We start from the raw sequence: 25,885 nt of genomic DNA, 5'->3' as shown, positions 1-25,885 counted from the left end.
CACATTTGATTTTTACATCTTATTTTAGCACAACATAATCAAAACTGATTTATTTTAAAGTGTGTTAGAAGGTCAGTGAGGTCTTTGCAGGAAAGTTCTGTCTGACAAACTATTCAAAACACACACCAATGTCTTGAGAATAAACACACTAGTATTAAATAAATGATGAATATTCCCAAGGCTAGAATTATTATTGTATTCTGGTAACATTCATTCTGGTAACACAGTGATTTCCTTTTGCTTACTGTTTAGCTAATCAAGTAAACTGCTATAAATGCAAGTGTACTGGTTTTCTTCTCTTAGTTTTTTCTGTCTCTCCTCGTGTCTTGGTCCAAGGCACATTGGTGGGTTAACCTTGCCACAGGCAGCAGCTCTTCAGGAACTGCTCCCACACGGCTCCATCCCACAGGGTCCATCCCCCAGGAGCAAACTGCTCCAGCACGGGTCCCCCACGGGTGCTGGCAGCTCCCCCCAGCCCCCCTGCTCCTGCGTGGGCTCCTCTCCACGGGCTGCAGCTCCGGCCCGGGGCCTGCTCCTGCGGGGGCTCTCCATGGGCCGCAGCCTCCTCCAGGCCACAGCCACCTGCTCCACCGGGGGCTCCTCCACCCATGGGGGGGCTGCAGCGTGGAGATCTGCTCCATGTGGGACCCATGGGCTGCAGGGGGACAGCCTGCTCCACCAGGGGCCTCTCCACAGGCTGCAGGGGAACTGCTGCTGCCTGCCTGGAGCACCTCCTGCCCTCCTGCTGCACTCACCTGGGGGACTGCAGGGCTGGGTCTCTCATTTTTCTCTCTCACACAGCTGCTATGCAGTGTTTTTTTACCCTTTCTTAAATATGTGTCACAGAGATGCCAGCAGCATCATGGACTGGCCCAGCTCTGGCCATCATTTCAAAGCCAGCTGGAACTGGCTCTGTGCAGTGCAGGGACAACCTCTGGTCTCTTCTTACAGAGGCCACCCCTGCAGCTCCATCTCCCCAGTACCAAAGCCTTGCCACATAAACCCCATACAAGCAGCGAGATGCTGTTTGAAATATTTTATGGGAGCTGAGGATCCTCAATGACATCTCAAATTCCACCGAGTCCTATAACAACCACTGCAAACTCTTCAAGGCAGGCATCCTGCCTTCTAAAATGTTTGAAAGTGCACGTTAGACACTATCGTAGTTACACGTTTAAAATCATTGTAATGAGAATGAGGTAAAAGGGTATACATACGCTTACATTACGAAATCCTGATTTTCCCTGGAAAAAAGAAAAAAAAAAAAAGCCATCTTCATGACCCAACAGGATGTGCTATTAAATTGCAGGTATGATAAAGGCACCATGTAATGATGGAATACACCCCACCTTGAAATGACTGAAATTGGAATATGTCAGAGGTTACTGATTAACCCCGGGCTGGGTAGGACCTAGCAGCTCTCGTACGAGTTGACAGTTCCATCTGAATGCTTGGTTTATTGAAGAGCAGAAGAATTCAGGCTTCCACACCCAGGCTAAGCAAAAATGGGCAGCTCGCATGTAAGTAGCTCTTTAATTTGCATTGTCAAGAAGGCAACAATTTTGTGGGTTTATTTTTGTCTGTTTTCTCTTCCAATGACATGAATATAGCTGCAAATGAAGTTTTAAACTCAAAGTCTATTTTAAGTGTGGGTGGGCAATTTGTGTGTATACAGCTGGTAACATCCAGTTCATTGGATTACGTGAATTATAAAACTATTACTGTAGCACACGGGTCCTGCGTGTTTTAACATTAGTGGCATAGTTAAAAAGGGGAGCACTTTAATTTTGAGAAAAAGAAATGATGCATCAGTTGTCACGGGACAACTAATTTTAGTTAGATTAGCAAATTTGTGTTGGAACAAAAATAATTCCCTAAAGATCTGTGAAAAGCTTCCTGTTCCAGAGGCCAACACTTGCAAAATTCAGCCAAGTTCCTCACTGAATAGGAGGGATAGGATTAATCTCAGAGTGTGGTGTTTGAAGATGGGTCTGGTCAAAATTCAAGTGTCAGAATTTGCTACATTGAATTACCATGTAAGTTTTGACTGGAACAATTCTGGCCAACGTTTCAGTGCTTAATAGTAAATACCTAAGTGTGTGTAAAGTTATTTGACATCAAAACAGCCTGACTGTCACAAGTTTGGGTGGTAGCTGTGAATGGTCAGCACTTCTGAAAATGAGGTAGCTTTCACTGATGAAGTTGGGGGTTTTTACCTTCACTTTTAGAATTCGTGGATGCATGACAATATTTATTCAGCTGTGCGTCAATCTTCTTGATTGCCAGCTATCAGCAGTATGTATCAATAGAAGCCAGCCTGTTTGCTGATAGGGGTTAATGTCACTATCGTTTCTCTAGAATTTGCATTGTTTTATTACGCCACCTTTTCTTCAATTCAGTTTCAGCAAGGCCCTGAGAGATGCAGAGAATCTGCTGCTTTTGGACCAGCTCTTCGGGACTTTTTCTCTGCCAGACCAAGCAAGAGAGCCCAAAGCTTTTGTGCAAAGCTCCAGCTGCTAAGCCAAGGAGCTTGCTGTCTCTCTGTGAAAGGGTAGATGCTCCCATCTCCTCACCATATGTACCACAGGGCTGTCAGCAGGCATCTGCTGAGGGTCCTGACCATGGAAAGCCTAGCATTAGATGCTGGCATTGAAAGCAGTGTAGAACAATTGTATTTAATTTAGATTTAACTTAGCCAGTCGAGGTCTATCTGTGGTGAGAGACCACAGCACTGCCTCTCAGGCGGGCTTAGCAGTTGTATGATCAGCTCCATGCTGGACTAGGTGGCCTGGATGGACATGCAGTATGCTGAAGTTCTGCTGTGGGCACAACTATTTGTGAATTGTATTCACACATTTCTGAATATTTCTGAATTGTAGCTCCCTTATCTTCATTCTGTGTTTGTCCCCACAAAAATGACAGGCAGTCTTGGACAAGTGCCTGAACTTGCATCAGAGAACCACTTCTGGAACAGCCTGAAAATGCTCAGTTCTTAACAGAGGTGTTCAGCTCTAGTTTGTTCTTTTTCCTAATCTCGTATTTCGCAACCACAGGTTTACGAGTGTCTTATGCATTGTGTTTTTTAAACCTCCAGAGCAAGTCTTACAACCTCCCAGACGATGTACGGAAACCAACGGTAGGGACTACCAATTTGTCAGCAGACAAGCCAGTAAGCACTCTTTTTCTGAAGACTGAAAGGGGCACTGTGGTGTTATAGCACATTGCAGTGATTTATGGTGGCTTTGGGAGGCACTGCAGTGCACAAAGGTGACTTCTCTTTCGTAGATTGGCACTAGTAAAGCTGGATAACACTGGGTTGTTTCAATCTGTTGAATTCTGCATCATTCCAAAATATTGTCTGCTTTGAAGTTTCAGAAATGAAATTTCTTGAACTGGCCCAAATTTTACTGGGAGAAACAGAAAATGAATCATCCGTGTCAACTGAGATATTTGAGATATATTGTTCTGGTGAGATGGATTTAGCTTTAAAACTTAAAAAAGTGTTATTAAATGAAATTTTCACTGACCACTAAGCATTGTTCAAAGGAACAATGTTTGTAGGAAAAAGAAAGGTGACATCACTTGGAAGTTAAAATGGGAATTTTTAGCTACATCAGAATTTCTCATATTGAAAATGAAGCTTTCATCAGAATGAATATGTTCCTAAGCATGTTCATTTGAACAAAAGTTACAAATTTTACTGAAAAATATGCTTTCAACAAAAAATTTCCAACCAGTCTAAGGAGTAGCTTTCTGTTTGAATCTGAGCTCTTGTTTAAGAGCTGCACCTGACGCAACATTAGAGCTCCAAACCTGCACATTTGCACCCATTTTTCGCTGTCTGACTTGGGTCTGGTCCATCTTCCTACAACCAGCCAAAGTTCTTGACTGCTCATCCCTAGAGATTTAATGTCTCTAATTATTTTCTCCATTTGTAGCCTTGCATCTTCACGCTTACCTGCACCTCTGCTCTTCTTCAAAATCACCACAAGTAGAATCAATGCACCTGAAAATCTGGGTAGTGGCTCTGTTGTAAGCAAGGTGCTTTGGGGACACTTTGGGAATAGCAGCAATGGTTTTCATGATACAATGGCATGAAAACTTTGATGGATTTTGTCTTCTGTGAAATTGATTAACTGATTTTTAACCTTCTGTCTCTGAAGAATCCAAGATCCTATATGCATTATTCTGTTGTTTTATATGATGTTTGTGACTTGAATTGAGGATGGACGAGTGCTTTGTTGTTAATCTACCTTTTTTTTTTGAGATTCTTTGGGAGTCCCTTGAGTTTCACCCTCTCATTGTAAAACAGCCCAAACCTTTTGCCAGGCAGGACTCTGTAAAATAAGAAGGACGCAGCAGGTTCCTGTAGGTCAATTGGTTTGAGAACTGGAAGATAAAAAAGTAAGTATAACCTGAAGATCAGATCTGCCTGATGGATCCTCTTGAGGACAAGCTCACAAATATCACAAGGGCTTTTGTGTGGCTTAGAGGGATAGAAATGTCTCATTAGTACAAGTGTTACTGCAGCATGATTTGATCATCTCATCACAAAGCCCAACAGTAGCTATTTGTTACTTCCCCTGCAGACCAGGATTCAGTGACAATAGATTCTTGTTCAGACCCTGGCCATAAGCCCACAGTCAGCAGAAGACAGAAATACCTTCTTGTTCAACCACACAGCACTGGGGAAGAACCACGGCTGATTCTTTTCATTTCCACGGTCCCCATCTACCCAGGACATTTGCTGTTCCTTTTAGGTCTGATGCTGCGCTGTGAGTGCAGCTGATGTAGGTGTTAACAAGCATAAAGCCACGAAAAATTAATGATTTATTTATGGAAAAGCATTCAAACAAAACCAACCTCTCTGAGGTATCAAAGGGTGATTAGTTTTGTTAAAAAAGATTTCAAATAGCTGGACTCTTAACACTTTTTTTGGTATTCCCCTTTTTTGTATGTCCTACCAAGGCCTGTCATTACTATCCAGAGAAATTACTCTGCCTGTATTCTTAGCTGTGAGGACTGACTGAAGTAATGGGCCGGCTGCTGCTGCCCTGGGTGATTCAGCTGACCTGGGAGCATCCTGAGACTTCCTCCACCCTGTGAGGTCAAGGGAGTTAGACACAGAAACCTCCAAGTTCGGCCAGTACAGGTGGTTTGTCAGACACTGAACACGCAATGCCTGAATACTAACACCCCATGTATGTACCTATAAATATATAGGTAGGTTTCCATAATGCATGTTGCAGGGAAATGTTTTTTGAAAAGTGAAGCATTAGGGACCAAGGGAAGAGGCATGCAGTCTTTGGTCTTCCCCGATGGGATGCTGTTTCTCTCCAGTTCTTCTCCTTTTAAATAATTCAGATTTAGAAAGTACAGATGAGTTGGTGTGACATTCCCAAAGACCGTGGCCATGTCTTTCAGCCCAGCATTGATATACCTAAGTGATGATAGCCTTTTTGCTGGCATACAGAAGAATTAACTTCAGTTCTATCAATTTACCAGAACTCATCACAAGTCTCAGCTGAGGTAATGAGAAGAGTGGAAAAGTTTTAATAAGACATAAGAACACTTGAGCTCATACTCTGTATGAGTATGTAAGTCAAAGATTTGGGACCTCAGCTGAAAAAGTACCCTAATAACTAACTCTGATTTCAAAAGTAATCTGCTTTAAGGATCTCCACCAGACCCAAAAGGCTTTGGACACATTGAAACCTGACAATGCAAAATTCTGCCATGAGAGATAACCACCAAAACATTTTTTTTCTCTTAATTATGGACTCATCTCTCATGGCAAGGAGTATGAAGATATTAAGCTGTTAAAAATTATCCAGAGGCCCTTTTGAGATGATGTATTAACAGCTGCGTAGAAACAGGAGAGACATTGCAGGAGAGAGCTTGCTTTAACTTTGCAGTTTAAATAGCCGTCAGAACAATCAGTGGCACTGATGCCACTTGTTTATAACAGGAAAAAAAACATGCAACTAATTCTAGTATGATCTTGTTATCTCTGTATTTTTAGTCTCAGATGTAGGAAATAAGGTGATTTGGAAGGATTCACTGAGTCACTGCAAGTCTTTTAGGTAAGGAAGTCCAGTCTACATGCCTTGCATGGCATTGCCCAGTTCACACTTCATATAGAAACTGTTTTCTAGCTAATAGCAGTGAACTAGCAGCACGAAGCTAGCCTAGGCGTGTGCTGCTGCCAGCAGCTGTGAAGCCTAAACCAGCCGTGGGGATTTTGGAGAGCGGCAGCCTGCCTGGCAGATGGCATGCAGGTAGGCTGGTGCAGTTCTCTGCGCAGCCAAGGAGGCAGCTGGCAATTTTCCAGCTGCCAACGTTGTGGTTGGCCAAGAAATTGCTCAACCAAACAAAAATGCTGGGTATGCTTTGCAAAACAGCAGAGGAAGAAAGCTCGCGGTCAAAAGGACACATGAAGTCCTTAAGGTAGGGCTTCCCTGTTGACATACGTCTAGTTGGTGTAAGCTTGTCCCTCCCTGTGCTTGATCTCCTCACATTCCCCAAGAACCCATCTCTCTGAGAAGCCCTACAGCGCAGAAACATACGAAGCGAGGAGCAAGAGCAGCAGTCCTTGAACAACAGGACCGAGCCTTCCCTCTGATTACAGATGTTTATCAACCCCACCTTTTTATTACCGCAGCACAAACCCTGGTGCTTGTTGATACTGCCCTATTGCCAGCATGCCGCAGCTGCTGGCCTCTGTTTGTTTTCAAATATTGCCTACCATCTACCCTGACCTCGGTGTTAAAACCTGCACAGTTCACAAAAATTCCTACCTGAATCGTGGAGCCCAACTCTTTGAATTTTACTGAAGAGGAGCTTGCAGAAGAACATCTTATGCTGATAGAAGAACAATGAGAAGTGGGGAACCCACTGCCCAGTAATGACTAAATATCCTCACCTGTGAACAGCCTTCCCAGTTAGATGAGGCATGACCTTGACTTCTAGTCACTGATCTTTGTTGGTTTTTTGTTTCTCCTCTATACTGAGCTTTTCTAGTATGTGGAAGTTTGTCTTTCAGCCTGTGCACTGAAATGAAATGGGGTCTCTGCCCCTTCTGACTGATGGTCTGGAGCTCTCTGAGCGACTCAGCCTTTCGTCCCCCAGGAATATCTGCCAGGCTTTTCCTCCTCCCTCTGCTGATGTTCACTCCAGTCCCAACTGCGTTTTTGGCCGACAAAAGCAGGAGGATATATTTGCTAGTAGGAGTGGATGGGCTTAAAATAAGGCAACATTAATACCGAAGAGGAATATACCTCGTACGGTGGTGGGAGGCTGTGGCTGTTCCTGTTAGCTCATACCTCCTGCTCTGATCCAAAAATTGAGGCAGTCCCAAGGGGCCTAAGGTAACCTGACAGTGAGGTGAAAAAATATTTGTGACTGCAAATGCCTGTTCTACTAAAGCATCCCAGTGATGAAACATAAACATAGCAGCGTGTTTTCAGTCTGCTTTTCGAAGTAAATTGGGACCCAAAGCCAGCAGCCTTCTCCCACGTTTATTTCTCGTGTTTTATTCTTAACACAAGGAAGTGCTTGGAAATGAGCAATGAGAACTGGGCCGCTAGGACTGTCCCTTCAGATAAGGGCTGGTTCTGCTCACAGGTGGTTATCCTGTAATGCGTGATGTAGTGGAGGGCTAGAACCACAAGTTCTAAGACAAAGTATCTTTTTTTTTTCCTGTCCAGTATGTCAGTCTAGTTAACCTCGGATTCCAGTTGCGTTACAGCCCGTTAAAGGCTTCTGCAAGGATAAATAATTAATCTTAAGTATGTGCGCGTTGATAAAAAATTGATCACGTAGGTGGTGATTTGCCAAAAGCTGTCTTCCGTGGTCGTAAAATATTGGGTATGATTTAACTGATGAGATAAACACCCCAGCCCTGCCGTCGTGCTAACAAGGTGGCTAGATGCTTTGGGGCACTCCTTGGCAGACAGAGATGACGCATTTTCCTCTCCATACAAAAGAGGGAAACAGAAATTCATGGAGCAGGGGGTTGGAAGGGAACCTTGAGATGTCAGCTAACTTACCCACTGCCTACAGCAAGAGCAGCTCTCCCCAAAGCAGTCCTGACAGCTCTCCCAGCGCTGAGCTGGAGGGGAACTGGAGATGTTGGCTGGAGATGAGGCTCCCTGAAGGTCTTGGAGCTGGTGCCTCAGTGATGGTGCACGGGGAGAACTGAGAAATCCCAGCAGGTTCCAGTTCATGATTTGTGGTGGGTTTCCAATTGTTTTGGCTACTACCACCGGCTGGCTGATGTCCAGCAATGGCAACCCCAGGTCAATTCCCCCCAGTTTTACTGCTGAGCATGACACCCCGTGGTGTGGGATGTCCCTTGGGGCATTTGGGGCCAGCTGTCCTGGCTGTGTCCCCTCCAGCTCCTGGGGCACCCCCAGCCCCTCGCTGGCAGGGCAGCACGAGGAGCTGGGGAGTCCTTGGCTCTGGGTGAGCACTGCCCTGTAACAGCTAATGCATCGGGGTGTTGTCAGCACTGCTTTGGTCGCAAATCCAAAATGCAGCACCATATAGGGTGCTAGGAAAACAATCAGCTGTATTCCAGCCAAAACTAGGACACCTGGCTAAAAATATGTGTACCCACAGGAAAAGTTTTAGCTGAATTTACTGGCAAACTATTAGGTGCTGTGAAATTAAAAAAAAAAAAAAAAAAAAAAAAAGAGAGAGAAACTACATGAGAAGCTCCATAAGCCAAAGCCTGATGCATGTCCTGTGTCAGGACAGGCACTGAAACCAGACCGAAGGCAGGAGACGTGAATCTGGTGGAAAGCAGGCTGCTGGGAGGCAAGCTCAGGTTGTCGCATGTGTACCTGGTTTCTGTCGTTCTTATTCAAACCTTGGTTTTCTCCAACACATTTTTGTGTTCATGATTAAATGTATGTGAAGAATAACAGGAGGGGTAGAATAACTGGGGCTTGATTCTGTGCCCATCTCCAGGAACCGCTGCAGATGCCCTCAGACTCACGAGATCTCCGCACCAGGCTGGGAGATGCAGGTGACACAGGAGACCATGCACTTCCCACAGGCAGCGGGCAGCTGGCCCAGGGGCAGCTCTAATGGCACCAGGCAGCTGAAGACTGCCCTAAATTTTATTGCAGACAACACTCAGTGCTGTAAAGAGCATGGCTGGGTCAGCCTGCCCTTGCTGCGGGCTGCCACTTTACATTTTTATTTCCATTTTCCAAAGAAAAATGGCTTGCAGCAACCAAATATAAGCTTGAAATAAGACATCCACCGAATAAATCACAGAAATGGACGTGGCAAAAAGGAAGACCCGACATCCCTGGGTCAGCCTGGCCCCTATCAGAGCTCTGCCCACACCCATTAACTCTGCACCTCGACCAAAACCTCCGTTCTCGAGCATGGTCATGCATCTGCTTCAGGGGATGGGGGTGGAAAAATACCTGCGGTTGCTGAGCTGTATTATCAGCTATTTTCAGGTGGAGTACTTTGTCTCTGTTTTGCAATACAGGAAGCTACCTGGCACGCTCACCGCGGTGTTCCTGCTGCTTTTGTCTTCTGACAGGCTAGCAGCATGGATAAGGAAGCTCTCAGCTTTTGTCTTCTGACATCTTCACAGTGTATTGCTACTTCTCTCCAATTCTAACAGCTGGTGCCTTGAATCCACCAGAGATCTTATTTTTCCCCTCTTTCTTGCTTTCGCTGACCTTTTTGCTAACCTGTTTATTTGTGCACCACGAGAGATCCTCCACATGCTGACAAATCAAAAAAATAAAAAAGTCAGTGGGCCATGTCCATGGGCAAGATCAAGGCTGGGACCGTCAGAGAGTGGATTTTGAGCAGAGCTTTCCAGGTGACTCAGGAGTTGCCCTTGACAGTTCCCTACCCCGCGTATCAGAGTTTTTATCTACACAGCTTTGATGCTGGTGTTACTCACGGCACTGTATGAACGGCATCCCCCAGACTCGTCAGTTAATGTTTTACAGGGATTTATTTGAAGATGGAGGCTTCAGCACAGCTGACTCAAAGGATTCCTGTGCTGCTTTAGAACAAGCATATCCTGACCGTCATTGAGAAGCCAGCCTTCCTTCTCTTCCCTTGAGAAGAACTAGTTTTCTTTATGTCTTTATGAATCCTCATAAATCCACGGTGTTATTTCAGTAGCAGTTGCTACCATTCTCCTACCTGGAGCACCCGTGCTACACGCAGACCCAACCCGATGACAAGTGGCATGGAGAGGTTAGGGATCCACTAAAATCTGAGTTTAGCCCAACAACCATCGAGGTACAGGATAGCAAACCACACTCCCAAGGTGCTGGGATGGCATTAGCAGGACCAGGTGCCTCTCTGATGGGGCTGGGGCAGTGGGAGCCATGGTGGCAGCAGCACCGGTGCGACAGGAGCAATGCCCACAGCCCAGTGCTGCTGGTGGGTGAGGCAGAGCAAAGCACAAAACAGCTTTGTAATGCTTTGGAAACCCTTTGGGCCTCAGTGTAGGTGTTTCAGTCCTTGAGAGATGGCTGGAAAGGTGGAGCGAATTGACACAGCTGCCGTCCTCTCACTTGTCCCCAGCACATCTTCTGTCCTGGGTCTGGAGGAAGTAAATCTGGAGCAACAGCTTGGGACTCCTGACTGGAGTGAACCTGGGGGCTATCAATTCAAATAGCACTTGGATACAGCAGAGTGGTCAAAGCTAGCAACTTTCTCTGTATTTTGTGCTCCAGAATATAAGAACAGGGATGTTATCTCTCCAGCTTTCAGTGCCTGTTGGGATTGCCACAATGTGCACAACATAGATGGAAGAAATAATTAGTGCACTACCTCACACGGTGGTAATTGACAATCCCAACGAGCATATATCAAGGTGTGGACTGAAGAGCCGAAAACACTTGGCATGATAAACGTAGTGTTGGGGAGAAGGGAAAGGTCTCTGCAGAGCATGCTTGGTTGAATGGACAGCAGAGCATCCCCCTGGACGCTGCGTGTGATGCTCATTGAACCCACCACAGGGTGAGGAGGACTCAAAGAGCAAAGAGGCCCATTGCGTGTGTGGTATTTTTATCCCAGGGCTGTATTTCCAGCATGGTTTCCTGTTGGGATGTAGGATGCCGTTGTTCTGGTCCCCCAAGCTCATCCCTGAGGCTGGCTAGCCACTGTTGTTTGTTCTGGGGTTGCAGGGAACAAAGGTGAATTTTATTCTGGTAAACCTGCCTGTTACCAAGGGGGGAAGGAAAATGAGGGTGTAACGTATCCGTCAGAAAAGGAGAAAGAAACTAGAGCTGAATTTCCAAGCATATTGTACAAAACCTCTCTTGTACATGACTCCATCAAAGAAGCACAACCACCCCGTCACACTAGAAAAACAGGGAAGCAATTCAGGCCATTCATTTTGGACAGGCAGGGATCCCTCCATCTGTTTTCTAACTTTGTGCTTTTCCCTTTCATTTTCTTGGAAAAGTCCTTGAGAGATTGGAAATCTATGAAATAAAATCCCTCCCTAGAAAAATATGATTTACATGCATCTATTTCTACCTTGCTCGAAAGGTTTAAAGGAGTATGGGTGTGCTCAGAGCATACAGCAGGACACAGGTTTACTAGAGATGCTTGTGACAATGAAGAGGACACGAAGGTGTTAGGAAGGTGCCACAAGACCCAGAGAACTTTTCACTTTGCTGTTGTTGTACCACAACAACATGGTCTTTAGTCTATTACACAGGTAAAGGAGCACAGGGACTGGGGGTTGATCCTTGAGATAAAACCCAGCAGAGCGATGCTGGCTGCGGTGTTTTTCAGGAATCACCTCTGGCCCGTGCTCTCCCCTAGGACAAGGAGGCAGCTCGGCCACGGAGGCTCTTCTGCTGTTTGGTGGCATTTTTGGAAGGGCTGAGGAGCCCTGTGCCATGCCCTGGGGTGGCATAACCCTCAAGTAGCCCTAAGGGAGAGCACAGTGCCATGCCTTTGGGTGCCTACCCTTCATCATCAGCAGCAGAGAGTTGGTGTAAAGCAAGCTGCCAGATCCCCCTGCTGCTATTTGAATGGAAATGCCAAAGCATAAACCCCCAGGGCAGACAGTGTGCAAATAGTTCAGATTGATTTAAGGACCTAGGAGCTATTTTTCAGTGTTGTTTTAGCTCCCAGACATTTAAATGATCTGATTCATGACACTACGGGGGATGGAAATGTCACTGACCTCCTGCTCGCAGATACCTCTGCCCTTGTCTGAGAAACAGCCGGGTAGAGGATGTGCCAGCACTGCAGCCCCTCTGATTCACAGCTTATCAGATCAGTAGGAATTAGCGTGGTTTTCTGTTTACATTGATATGTCAGGCTGTAAACTGCTGCTGTGGCTGTGGACTTTGAGTTATTATCCCCGATAGATCTAGCTCAAGGTAACCATATGTACAATACTGACACGCACAGAAAAAAAGGGTGCCATCTTTCTGCTGTTATATATCTCCAGTTATCTCATTTGCCTGAGCGCATCGATGAAGGAAAGGCTTACAGGACCAGTTTGTATTCAGCTGATTGGGACTGGCAGCTCTCAGCCCTCCCAAACGTCCTGCAGAGGAAGGGCACGGTTCTGCCCGCACCAGATAAGTCGTTTATATTGGCCTGCTGTTAAAGTGGTGCAGGCAAATCATATTTGATCTGGCACAAAGTTGTCCACTCTACAGTCATTACATTCAAATTATTTGAACAAGCCAGAACTGGCAGAGCAAAGTTACACGGGATCGGCATCACGTGCCACATGGGGACAGCTGGTTTTGCTCCAGTCCTCGGGGCCTCGTGACAGATACAGCATTTCCAAAAAACCCAGTGTGATATTTACAGTTTAGGTGATGTGACTAAAGATCAGGTGAGAAGCTGGCCTGAATTTCTGCAAAACCATTTTTCGTGTATCTCTTGTCTCTCTGTTTTCCCAGTCAACTGAAAAACGCCACCACCATCACGGCTTTGATGCAGAGCGAGATGCCAAGAAAATACACAGTGCCTGCAAAGGAGCCGGTAAGAAAACTCTTGGTTCCTATTCAAGATTATAAACAGCATACACACACACAAAAACAAGTGTTTAAACCTTTTTCGGTTAATCTTTATCCTTTCTGTCACTTACTGACTCAAAGCACATGCACACCCATGGAGTTTAATAGGATTAAGATAAATGGGAAGGGAAGACAGCTTGTTCCTCAAAGCCTGGTAAGATCTGGTGTGTTAACTGCACGGCTGCAGAGGATTAGGGTAAACATTAGGATTAGGATAGGGCCATGAAGCTGTCAAGGCTGATATGACAGTCATGGGGTCAAGCCAGTCAGGCCAGATTAAGGGCAGGGGTATATGTCCTCTCCCGGGTCTTCAGGGACTGGTTAAAAACATGACCACCTCCAGATGCTCATCAGAGCCCACTGCAGCTCCAGCAGCTGAAAGGAATATGGGAAGGATGCTCCTCAACCTGTGTCAGTGATTGAACCAAAAGTACTGGCTACCACCATCTCCTAAGGGAGTCTTAAAGTAAGCTGGCTGAATTTAAGCGCTGGTGTGAACAGGAATGCCCAGTGCTCGTGGGTCCTCAGATCCACGGAGGTGCCGACGTCCAGCAGAGGCAGAACAGCTGAGCAGCATGTGAGAGCATTAAGTCATTAATCCACACCAGGCGTTTGCATAGTAAACATGTATTTAAGCCTTTCTTCCTGGTATAGCATTGACACTCGGGATTAGCTAGTGCCTGAATTTTAGGAACAGTGTCCTATCAACATACTCAAGACAGTTCCCCCGAGGACTCCCCCTAAAAGTTTAGCCCCACATTGTCAGATAGAGGTGTTGCTCCTTCTAAACTTGGACCATGCCTTCTGTCCTGGTTCCAAGCAGGAAGAACTGGACAAGGTGCCCTAAACTTGTCTGAATGTACCCAGTGATGGCATGCAGGGAGGAAAATGCATCAGCTGCTATTGAATGCCAACATCATTTGTATTTTTGTCGCTTGTACTGGTAGCTCCTCAGAAACCCTTGCAGGCCCTGGCTCCCAAGAGCCTGAAATAAGGCATAACACAACACAAAGTCCAGTAGCTGGAAGCAGCAGATGGAAGATTTCGGGGCAATATTCACCAGCATGACATGAGTACATCAGCAGAGCTGGGATACGGCTTGATGTGTTTCATCTGCCATTTGAGGCCTTCATACTCTCTGGACATTTTGGCTGTGCCCATCCCGTGCAGGATCAGAGGCCCCTCCAGATACACATTTTCCATTTCAATACCTGCCTTGAAGAAATAATGCCTGAGGCAAGTCGTTGGCCCTGAGATAGAAGTGCACCAGGACACATGTTAATGCAACTCCTCTATTGTGTCACTCCTGCATCCAAACAACATCACCTTGGTCCTGTCCCATTAGCCACAAACATCGACTGATGCCTCCCAGCAGCTTTGTTCAGTGCAAACATCTGTTTATATTGGCTTAGGGCAAGAAAAGCACAAGAACAAGGTCATTGCCTTTAGTAAGCTGCTTCCATCCTTGCATAGGTTTCAGCTCGAAGCTGCCCCAGGAGTTTCTCATGGCAGGGTGTCTGCGGTCGGTTCCCCCACAGGCTTCCCGGAGATGCAGCCCCTGTGGTGCCCATCACCTGCACTTCCCAGTGGCTGCATTCTCCCACTTATTTTTGCCAAACAAAACAGCATCAGCAGAGAGGTTCAGACCATGAAGGCTGATTCCCACTCCTCTTTCTGACACCATCTTTTGTAGAGACATCGTTCAGGCAGTGGGTTAATGAAGCTGATTTGAACACATCCTCACCTACCCCTAGCACTTCTCCCCAGGCCATTGCCACATCTGTAAAGCACCACAGGAAGGGGTAGAAACAGGGGCAGGGACTGCTCAAACAGACACTGCCAGCAAAAACTCGGATATCGGCCTATGTGCAGACAGTGCCCTGGTTTTAGGGCGTTGACTGATCTGAAACAGAAGACTCAGCTTCCCTATAACATATAAGCAGCAGCACAAGGCAACGAACTTGTATTTTATGTTTTGAACATTATAGCCAACTGCAGATGCATGTTTTGTCAAAAGAATCTCATGTACTTTTACAAACCCTAGAGCTAACACCAGTAGATGTATGCACATCGATTTGTTTCTCTTTAGAGCCAAGAGCACTCAGTCCTGTTTTCTTTCCTCTGCGTTGGATTCCCGATTAAATGCAGCCTATGCCCAACTTTCTTTTTCAGGAACTGATGAAAAGAAAATTATCGAAGTCTTGTCAAGCCGAACAGCGGAGCAGAGACAACAAATAAAACAGAAGTACAATGCTCTGTATGGCAAGGTATTTCTAAATTAATAGCGTCTTTGTTTCAGACAGCCTGCCTGTGGGAAATGTAGCCTACATTGCTCTGCTTTTCAAATATCAAGGGTCCAGCAGATTTAAGGAGGTCACTCATTAGTTTCTGATCCAGCATTTTCTATTATCTCCCAAAATACTGATTATCTTAATAACATTAGGCCTCAGAGTCTTTTTGAAATCAGCCTTAACCAGATCAGAGCAATTTAGTCAAAGCTGGGACAGCTAGAAAATAACTCATTACCAAAATTTAAAATATTTCAGCTTGTGTTCATCTTCAGTGCATCTCAAAAAATGAAACCTGAAGCCAAGGCTTAAAAAGGCTCAGCCACAAATGCAGCTAACTTCAGTTCCAAATCCCGCTCAGACCAGGTGCATATTCAGATGAAGCACTTGGTCTTACATCATTATATTTTTGTTGTGTTGAGTGGATTTAGTATTGATTCATGCTCATGCTGAGATTGACTGCACAGTGCAGAACAGAGAAATCTCATGGAGCGCTTGGTTTCTGGAGGAGGACGCATGGGCTGCCTTGGTCATTTCGTATGTAAGAAAAATAAAACCTTCCAGTGCATTATTTAGGTGAACAGCTGAATAGCTGAATCTTGCAGAGCTTATTATTAAATTGGTATTTTCTTAAGGTCTGCTCGTACTTTAGTCATTAATCAATGATAATAAGACAGGCAGTGCAGAAACAGAAAGCCTTTCATATGTAAACCAGACAGCAAGCATGGGTTTGGGTGCATACATCCGGCTGAGTTAGCTCTATAATGAGGATTAATAAAAATAGGCAGTAGAAATGGGCAAATTCCAGGGGACAGCCCAGTGAAACAAGCACATAATAAACCTTCCCACCTGCCTGGGCAGCCTGCATATTTGGGAGAGCAGCAGCAGAGCCGTAGGTACCACTGCCCTCACCTGCTCCTGGGACTGGCTCCAGCACTGCTGCCAGCCTCTGGAGATCGTGTCTTCATCTGTGATTGTGTAAGAGCATGCCTAGGAACAAAAGATTTCAAGCTGGCCTTCTTTATTGTTGTTCCGAAGTTGTCAAATGCTTCCTGTACTGCAGGAAACGTCAGCCACAGATAGGGCTTAAAATAAATCATTGATAGACATTCTCAGCGTGAGTGCTTGGCCAACACGTACACAGTAGCCAAGTCTTCTCCAGGGTCACCTTAATTTTTGAATTAAGTAGATACTATCAGAAAGAGGGGTGGTTTTGTGTTGTTGTTGTTTTTTTTTTTTCTTTCTTTTTATGGGGTTTCTTTTTTCTTTGTTTGCTTTTGGGTGGAAAAAAATTTTGATGGCTTGAAAGCAAAGCACTTAATAGATTTTTATTTGCTTTTCCCAGTAAGTCAATTCTAACCAAAAGTGGAAGAGAACTTGAAAAAGCTTGATCCCTTCTGGTGCACCTCTTTCAAAGATGGTTTCTGCATCGTGTTTCAGAGAAATCTCTCTTGTTAAGCTTTTAAAAACACTAGCTTACATCTATTTAAGCAAGTAAGAGTTCAAACTGAAATGAGTGGCTGATATTTAAAGATGGGAGAAAACTTTATTTCAATATGAAACTATAAAAATTCTAGAGAATTTAATATGAAAAAAAAAAGAAGAAGAAGAAGAAGAAAAAAAACACTATGTATTTCATGGATTTTTCATGTTTTTGTCACCTTCTGGTACAGAAAAAAGCTTTGAAATCATGAAATTCCCTGAACCAACCAAATAAATCTTCTAATCCCCCCTCAGCTTTCGCACTAACCCTACCACCCACCCTCGCAGGATATGGCAGAGGTGCTGAAGGGAGACCTGAGTGGCAATTTTGAGAAGGCCGTGCTGGCTCTGCTGGACCTTCCCTGCGAGTACGAGGCCCGGGAGCTTCGGAAGGCGATGAAGGGTGCTGGGACAGACGAGTCACTGCTGATTGAGATTCTCTGCACACGAAGCAACAAGGTTGGGACACCCGGGTGGATTTTACATGAGGTGTGCCTTAGGTAGCAGGGCGAAGAGCGGGCCTGTGTCCGCTGCAGCCTGAAGGTTGTCACACCAAGGCCAGAACTCTGACAAGAGTAAGAGCTGTGCAATTCAGTTTCTTTCCTCAGCCCTACACATCCTCCACACATCTCTTGTGGAGGCGCAGGGCAGCACTGGGGATGCAGAAGTCCCCAGGAGCCTATCTTTAGGCAGCTGTCAGAGCCTTCTGCACGGCTCTGGCTGTGGCTCCCACCACTTACAAGAGCACAGTCCTCTTCAAAAATCCCTTTAGCTCATCCCTGAATGCAGACAAAACCAGCCAGGCACTGGTCCAAATGCTGTCAAGGTGGTGGTGAGGGCGAGTTGTGCTCTTTGTGCCCTCTCCCAGCTCCACACCTGCAGTGTCTGAAGCACCAAGGGCATGGTACTGACCTGCTGCTTTGTCTGTTTGTTTGCCTATTGATTTATGTTTCTTATTTCCCTAGGAAATCATAAACATAAAGGAGGCGTACAAGCAGCGTGAGTAGTGTTCCCGTTCAAATACCTTCATTTAGAGCCTTCATTATTGAGTGAACCCTCTCAGATTTGATTTCTTTTCCTCCACAGTCTTTGATCGGGATCTAGAGTCTGATGTGAAAAGTGACACAAGTGGCTCCCTGAGGAAGGTGTTGGTCACTGTGCTGGAGGTAAGGCTGGGAACTTGCTACTATGCACCTGCTGGGGGAGAAATTTCATTTTTTCTATCATAATAAGGATCAGCTGCTATTTAGAATAAGGTGACTGTAATAAGTAATATAATAATGAATATAACGGTTATTATAATAAGCAAAAGGCATTCTCAAAAGCATTCTTCAGGATAAGAGCCTTTACGTTTGCAACTTTTTAATATAACAGCAAGGTTTATATAAAATCACAAGTGAGTTTTTAAATTCTTATTTCTTTGAAGACAGCAGAAATGAAATATTCACTAAATACACCAGTCTGGAAAGCACTGGTATATTTTCAGGAGAGACAAACACGTTATCCATAGAATTTGTTTTTGACTCAAGGCTGAACAGCAAAGCCCACGTTAGCTCCAACCTGCCCAGTTCTTTCTGGGCCATGAGGCCACCCAGGAGCATCCCCAGATCATGGCCTAATGCTTGAGGTCCCCGTCCTGCTCCTGAGGCATCAGATGTGCAATGGCCTCAGGGCCTCAGCACAGAGCAAATAAAACTGTGAGATAAACCCTGCCTCGATGAATATTCAGGCTTCACCTCTGAAGTCTGGGGTAAACTTGGACTGTTGGATCCTGCGCCACCACAGTGGCCCATTACTAGGCTGCTGTCAGCAGATGGCAGCAAAACTATAACCAGAATAAACGTGAGGGCTTCGAAATTGCCACTTTCCTTCCCATTATGACTGTAATCAGCACTTGGTCTTTTTTCCTACTGTAATATCCTCTTCCGTAGGCAACCCGAGACGAGAGCCAACAGGTCAACACAGAGCTCGCTGAGCAAGATGCCACAGATCTGTATAAAGTAAGTGAAAAAGCCCCCTTGTGCTGTGCTGCTCAGCAATGTGCTGCCTGGGAGGCAACAAAATGCACGGAGCACGGAGGCAAGGGCAGTGTACAGAGCTGAAGCAGGGGGTGCACGGCCTGGAGTGTGGTGAATCAAGGGCTCAAGCTGACTTTTTGTCTCTGCTGTGAATAAACAAGTGCTTAAAAAAATGACACACAATCTTTAAGGCAGGAGAAGGCCGCTGGGGAACAGAGGAGCTGGCTTTCAATGTGGTCTTAGCAAAGAGAAGCTACAGTCAGCTGAGAGCAACCTTTCAAGCCTATGAAAAGGTGAGTTATTCCCTCCTGTGATGTGGGCTGCACAGGGCCTCACGTGTAGTTTGCAGACCCTATGACAACATGTAGGGCAGGTGATCCTTTATTTGCCTTTTTTAAACGAATCTCCAAAAATATTTCTATATGACTGGGTCCTGAAAGAAATCAGGGATAAAAGCTGTGTCTTCTGCCATTGAAGAACCCACTCCCTTTTATAACCCACACAACACCCAGCCAAATAAAGACTGTGATGTCCTTTCCTTTCCACAACTGCATGGCTGTGGGTGTCCCCACTCCTGCAGCAGGACCAGCAAAGAGAGATGTTCCTAAACTCCTGCCCTGAAGCAGAACTTTGCCTTTCTGATCTTTTCTTCTCCTCCAAAGCAGAGCCTGGCAGGGTCTCTCATCGTGGCCACCCTGCTTCACACACTCCTATTGACTGTTTAACCTTTCCCTTCCAAACCCACGTACCCCACCAGCCCATTGATTGCCACCACACCACATCGTGGTGCCTCTGCTGAAGACCACAGGGCACAGTTGACACAGTGGTGGTGGCCTTGTGGTGGCTGTCCCATTTATTTTTAGTGGCCTGACCTTTTGGGGGCAGTAGGGAAGGCACATGGATGGGTGCATGTGTGCCAGGTCAGTCCCTGGCTTACTCCTGAGACCTTGATGTGCCTGGGGGTGCCTCTTCCAACCTCTTGCACTCCTCCTCAGCCCTTCTGCCAGAGCAGGGGCACACCTCCAGCCTCTTCCTCCCTGCCCTCCCTGAGCAGACAGCTGCTGCAAGGACTTTGCTGTGCTCTCCTCTATCTCCGAGCAAAAGGCAAACTAGGCTGGCAGGATCCCATCCAGCTGCTACGTCTGGTGTCACCCACCAGGGACATTTTACTCATGACTGGACCTGGAGCTGACCTCCACCGATGCCTTTCACCTGGAAATTACCCATGAAAGTCCAAGCAAGGGGAGATCCTTCTCCTGGCAGAAGGGTGGAAGCTCAGCAGTGACATTTATTCTCAGGAGAGGGCCACACCTCCAGTCTCTGTCTCTTAGCCCTGAGCTTCGTAGGATGACTGAGTTCATCAGGAAACCATAACCCTGCGCACGGGAGATGTAAAAACCTTCAATCGCAGCCATATTTCAGTGTCAGCACAATAAGGAACCCTTAGCTGGAAAAATGTTTGCAGCTTAATCCAACTTTTGGTTTGCTGCTGGCAGGAGAACAACAGTCACTGACTGGTAGTTCTTCGTAGTCCTGCAAACCCCGGGGGGTTCCAAGCTACCTTGGCTTTTGGATTCATAAAGCCGAGCAGATCAGGTTGCCCAAACCAAGCCACCACATCCTGCCTGGCTGCATCTGAAGGAGAAGGGGGCCAAGATTAGAGCCACACGAACTTGAGTCCTTCTCCACATTTGGTTAAGATAAGTAGGGCTGGCTCTACACCAGGCTGACACTTGCAGAACCTCTCAAGGCACCCGTTGCTGCTTTGTACCTGTGGTCTCCTGGGCATGAACAAAATCCACCCAAGTTTTGAGCCATGCAGGGCCATCCTGATAGCAAAACAGAGCAAAGTAAAAGGCTTTGAGGTTCGCAACATTCACAAAGGACAGGATGAACTCTGTTTTAAAGTAGTAGTCTGTTTTTCCCCTTTCCTACAGAATAATACAATAACTAGGGAACAACTGCAGTGCCTGTAAGCTTTCCCTGAGAAGCCAAAGACAATAAGTAACAAAACTTCATAGAGCTGGTTAAGTTCCAAAATTTATCTTCTATGTGTGGAAGCCAGCCAGAGCTTGATAAAGGGGTTAGAGGGAGCTCAGAGAGTTTCTCTTTTGCTTGGGGTTGCTCAAGAAGAAGCCGCAACTTGTTTGTCCTAGAAGCCCTTGGGTATGCACACAACTTGCTTGATTTAGGTTATCTAACTGCTGTGCCTCACCAGGCCTCGTAGTCCCTCTTTTCTTGGTGCCAGCGGATCTGTGAGCACTTACACCAGAAAGGATCTTCACTTACCCTTGAATTGCTCCCCTGGAAAGTCTCAAAAGGATCTGAACTGTCCTTTTGCCATTGTGTCCTAAAGCTGATGCTGGTTTTATGGCAGTGGGATGACTTGTACAGACAGCAGCTCTGATGGCTACTCTTTGTTGTCCCTCTAGGTGTGTGGGAAAGACATAGAAGAATCCATTAAAAGTGAAACATCTGGAGATCTGGAGAAGGCTTACCTCACTCTTGGTAAAAAAGTGTTGAGAGCTTTCATTTTTAGTTCTTGCCCTCATTCCTGGGGTTCCGTACATAGGTGACAGCTATTGAGATAGCCTTCAACTGAAGCTGACTCCTCTTCTAGGAAAAGAAGAACCAGATTTCGGTAATGATTTGGAGCCCTTAGTTTTAGAAATAAAACGTATCAGACACATCTCCTCTTCACGAGGCTACATTATTTGCCCTTTAAAACAGGGTGACCAGCTTCAAGCTTCCCCTGAGGCTGTGTCTGCTGCTAACTTCCAGCTGATGCCTGGGCACCATCAGCAGGGTGCTACCAGGCTACCACCAAAACATACAGGGTCCCGTACAGCCATTTGGCACTGGGGGTGACTGTCACCTGTATTTACACCTCTACCCTGCCTCTGGTAAACTTACTGGTATTGATTTTATCCGTGTGGATCTGGGCTCTCCCAAATCTTCCCCCTCTGAGCTGCGGAGTGAGCAAGTATCCTGAGAAGAGATGAGAAAGGAAATCTCCAGATAGGCAAATGCTTGTTCTCATCCATTTCATTTTCACTGTGGAATGGCAGCACATTCAGTGCTGATCATTACACTGTGTAACATGCTTTCCCTGTGGAGAAATGTATTCCCCCATTCAAGCCCCAAACCTCCTTACATACTGTCAGGGGCCAGTTACAGAACAAGAGCCTAACCAGCTCTGTGTGATCATAAATCCTAAAGAGTTTTCTTTCTTTCTTATTTATTTCCTTCTCATTGAAGATGTATTTCAAAGTGTAAATGTGCAGGTGTAATGAGGTTTCTTACTGTTTTCCAGTCAGCTGCGCCAAAGACTGCCCGGGTTACTTTGCTACACTTCTGCACAAGTCAATGAAGGGAGCTGGGAGTGATGAAGAGACCTTAATTCGTGTCCTTGTGACCAGGTCTGAGGTAGGACACCCTGAGACCTGCAATACTGTAATACCATCAGCTCTGGGAGAAATACAGAGGTACACTGAGCACTGGTAGATCGTGTGCTCAGCCAGCCCCTTCCAGACCAATGACACCAGAGGTCACACTCTGCTTTTGTACCTAGGCAACTCTAATTTTGGTATTGCATCTCATTCTGTTTTGGGAAACAAAACCAAAACACAACAAAACAAAACAAAACAAAACAAAAACAAAACAAACAAACAAAGAAAAAAGAAAGCATACAGGAAATTTCAAGTGGAGTCAACTGTACCTAAATAAAATTGGTCCATGGGGAGGTCTGGCCCCAGTAAGATGTATAACAGTAAATGCCTAGTTAAGTAATGATAAAGCAGCAGTTCCCAAATTGACAGTTTCTAATAAACATGTGTCACCAATTCTCTCCGATTCCAGCTGGGAAAAAACAGATGGGAAGGAGGGAAGAAAAATTAAGAGCCAAAGGAGATAATTGTAATCTTAAAAAGCACAAAACTGCACAAGGCATTTGAGATCATAAACACAGCCTTTAACTCTTCCTTCCATGTAAGCTGTTGAGATTGTATAACCTCAGAGCTGTTCCAGTCTTGACACAGAGAAGTTGTTCACATGGACGAGGAGAGCCTACATTTCAATGATCAATAGTGTGCGAAATTAGTCGCCAGTGTAGTCTCTTGTTAAGATGTGGTTTAACTATGAGAATGTCTCAAAACCAGTGATAAAGATCAGGGCTGTGCCATGGGTACCTTTTCCCAGGAAAGCTCAAGACAAGGCATTTCATTCTCCCCACGCAGTAACCAGAAAATTACCATGGTGGGTGGGTGGAACAAAACTGTCTTTTAAACATACTCCTGGAAGTGATACTCCTTCTTGCCACTGCAGAGTGGCCTCAGGAGCATGCAGTGATCTAGCACCAATGCTGTGCCCACACAACACTGCTGAGCACCAGGCAAAGATGCCCCCAGGCACCCCGGCATGGCTCTCCACTCAGGCCCGTACCCCTCACCACACACCATCTGACATTGGCTTACCTCAAGTCCCACTGTTAAGCTGGGTCCAAGGTTTTTGGACCTCCTGCTTTCTCCTCTTCTCCTCCCACTGGCATCAGTGGACTTTGGGTCAGACCCCAGGGTTCCTCGTAGAAACAGGGCACATTGCACAAAGCACGTCCACTCATCTAAAGAAATTCTTGGTGTCTCCTCAGACCGACCTGCCAGAAATAAAGGGGAAGTTCCAGCAAATGTACAAGAAGTCATTAACTGAAGCTGTCCGTTCTGATACCTCTGGGGATTTCAGAAAGTTGCTGCTGGCTATTTTGCACTAAAAAGCCATCAAGAATGAAGAAGCATGCTGAGCAGCCACCTCTTGATTAGTTTCCAAAATAGCATCCAAAATATGTGGCATTAGCACAAAGAAAAAAAATCCAATTTATTTTCTTTCCAGCTGGGAAACATGTTGCCAAGTAAAGCTGGACGTGAGGTTTATGTTATGGCTATCTCGCCAAATGTCCTTAAGCAATAAAGACACGTTAAAAAACTAAATCTAAATTGGCCTCTTTGTGTCTGCATATGTGGAGGAATCTTTATTTTCTGTCATGATTTCTTCTGGGTAGACTTATTGCCTTTATTTAGTTCCAAAGATTGTCCCTGATCTTTCCCTGCCTTTTTCCCCCAATTTGAAGAGTGTCGTGTCATGCCATGACAGTCCTGCCAAGAGAAAATGGATAGAAATTTCTTTTCAACCCATTATTACAGCTCTTCAAACAACCTGTGGGCTGTGAATTAATGATTTAAGTCAAGCCTGAGAAAAATCCCGCTATCAAAAGGGAAGGTTGGAGCTAGTTCCCTGTCTGTGAGCTCCTGCCTCAGCATCGTCACCTCCTACATTATCCCATGAAGGAGATAAGGAATTGCAGTCCATGTTAGTACCACCTCCTGAGATACGGCACAGGAGAATGGCTGGGGAAGAGACGGGACTTCGTGAGGTGGATGTGTCCATCGGGAAAATGCTGTTCCTACAGAGCTAGACATGGACCTCAGGACAGTTGCACAGTCTCTGTCCTTGGAGGTTTCCAAGACCAAACTGGGTAAAACCCTGAAAAACGTGGTCTGATCTCATGGTTGACCCTGCTTTGAGCAGAGGGTCAGATGAGAAACCACCTGAGGTCCCTTTCACCCTGAATTACCCTAAAATCCTATAATCATATGACAGAAGATGTAGATACACGGTAACATGAGAGGGCCTGACAAATAAGAACAGAGAGAAGAGAATCTGGGTCAAGGAGCTGGACTTGTGAGCACTTCTTCGTGTTTGGCCCCCTCCCTCTTCTGCGTGCAGTACACCATGAGGGGAAAGATCTTTCAGACCTAAATTCTCACAGGTACTTTGACATCTCATTTCCACTGAAAATAGTGTTTTTGAAGAATGGGACCTGTTTCTCCCTGCTTGTATCAATGTCACAGTGGTAGCATCTGGACATCTACTTATAGTTGGTAAAGATAGGACAAAATAAGTGGACAATGGGAAAAATGGGGAGCTTGTAGGATTTGTGTATCACACAGGTATAATAGGATGTCCCAGCATTTTAGAGGCCTGATCCTCCTTCGACAACATTTCAGTAACCTAAAAATATCAGAGGCAGACACCAACCCTGAACTGGATTTGACTTTTATCAAAGTCTTTAATTTTCAGACCCAGAAAGAGTGAAGCGGGGCAGGATCTGCGTGTCTCCTTCTCGCTGTTGCTATGGGGCTATTGTAATCAGAGACTATAGAAAGGATACATGAATAATCTACTTAGGTGTCCAGTGTTCCCGGTGATATTTTATCCTTTCCAGGTCACACTGTGTGCTCTGTCCAAGATAAGCTGGCAGGTACCCATTCTCAAATGATGTCGTTGGAACAAAAAGACGTGGTTGTCTGAAATGCACATGAAGGAGCTGGTTTAGGCAAAGGATTTGTTTTGAAATATTCGAGCAAGAGTGCCCAAAGCTGTATGATTGGTTTCTGTGAAACCTCTAGAAGTTCAGCACCCTTTAAACCAAGCTATGTACTTATTTAATGTGAAGCGCGTAATTTTGGCAGCCAAATTTATTTTTGCCTGCAGATTGTTTTAATTAATGCTAGTAGGTCATTCTGACTAAAGAAGGAAGAGCACAATTGCTTTCATCTTAATCTCTCACTCTTTAATTAGAGATTGGCCTGAAACCAAGCCGGGAGCCCACGCATCTTCACACCCACACATACCGGGGCAAAGTCATCACTGAATTACACACTGCGTTCAGCTATCTGTCTATCTGTACACAATACATGCAGTGATGGCTGTGACACTTGTGAAGTTGCTCTGAGTCTCCAAAGCTGTAAAACTCGTTCCCATGCTTCTCTGACAAAAGTTTAGGTCACGGGTTCAAAATCCAAGTTGAAATCCCAAGACCAGTATCTACAGATAGAGCCCATTACCCAGCCCACAAGATCAGAACTGAATCCAGATTTGATCAGGTTTTAAACTAAGCCTTAGATCAGGACCAGGTATCACACCAACGTGACTGACAGCGGTGGGGGTAGGGCACCTGCTGAAATCATGTCTACTGAGCAGCCAAACAGAAAATGAGTGATGCACCAGT

General features: G+C 45.6%; 1 protein-coding gene across 3 annotated transcripts; it reads left to right on the top strand.

Annotated features, from left to right (window-relative positions):
- The first annotated feature begins 1,377 nt into the window (after positions 1–1,377).
- Positions 1,378–23,804, top strand: ANXA13 (annexin A13). 3 transcript variants are annotated; one of them, XM_068672606.1, is made up of 12 exons: positions 1,446–1,520; positions 3,095–3,169; positions 12,918–12,999; positions 15,207–15,301; positions 17,093–17,263; positions 17,770–17,803; positions 17,891–17,970; positions 18,736–18,804; positions 19,014–19,115; positions 21,255–21,330; positions 22,136–22,248; positions 23,468–23,804. In XM_068672606.1, exons 1-12 carry the CDS (start codon positions 1,506–1,508, stop codon positions 23,585–23,587), a joined length of 1,032 nt encoding a protein of 343 aa, XP_068528707.1. In that variant the 5' UTR covers positions 1,446–1,505; the 3' UTR covers positions 23,588–23,804. The 3 variants fall into 3 exon arrangements, with proteins under 3 accessions (XP_068528709.1, XP_068528707.1, XP_068528708.1); XM_068672607.1 differs by having other exon boundaries at positions 1,491–1,520; positions 3,095–3,136; XM_068672608.1 differs by lacking the exon at positions 3,095–3,169 and having other exon boundaries at positions 1,378–1,520.
- Positions 23,805–25,885: the final 2,081 nt, after the last annotated feature.

The sequence above is a fragment of the Anas acuta genome, chromosome 2, assembly GCF_963932015.1.
Source record: "Anas acuta chromosome 2, bAnaAcu1.1, whole genome shotgun sequence".
In the NCBI taxonomy this organism is placed as follows: Eukaryota; Metazoa; Chordata; class Aves; order Anseriformes; family Anatidae; genus Anas; species Anas acuta.
Note: the sequence above shows the minus strand (reverse complement) of the source record. Positions and strands in the feature narration are given on the sequence as shown.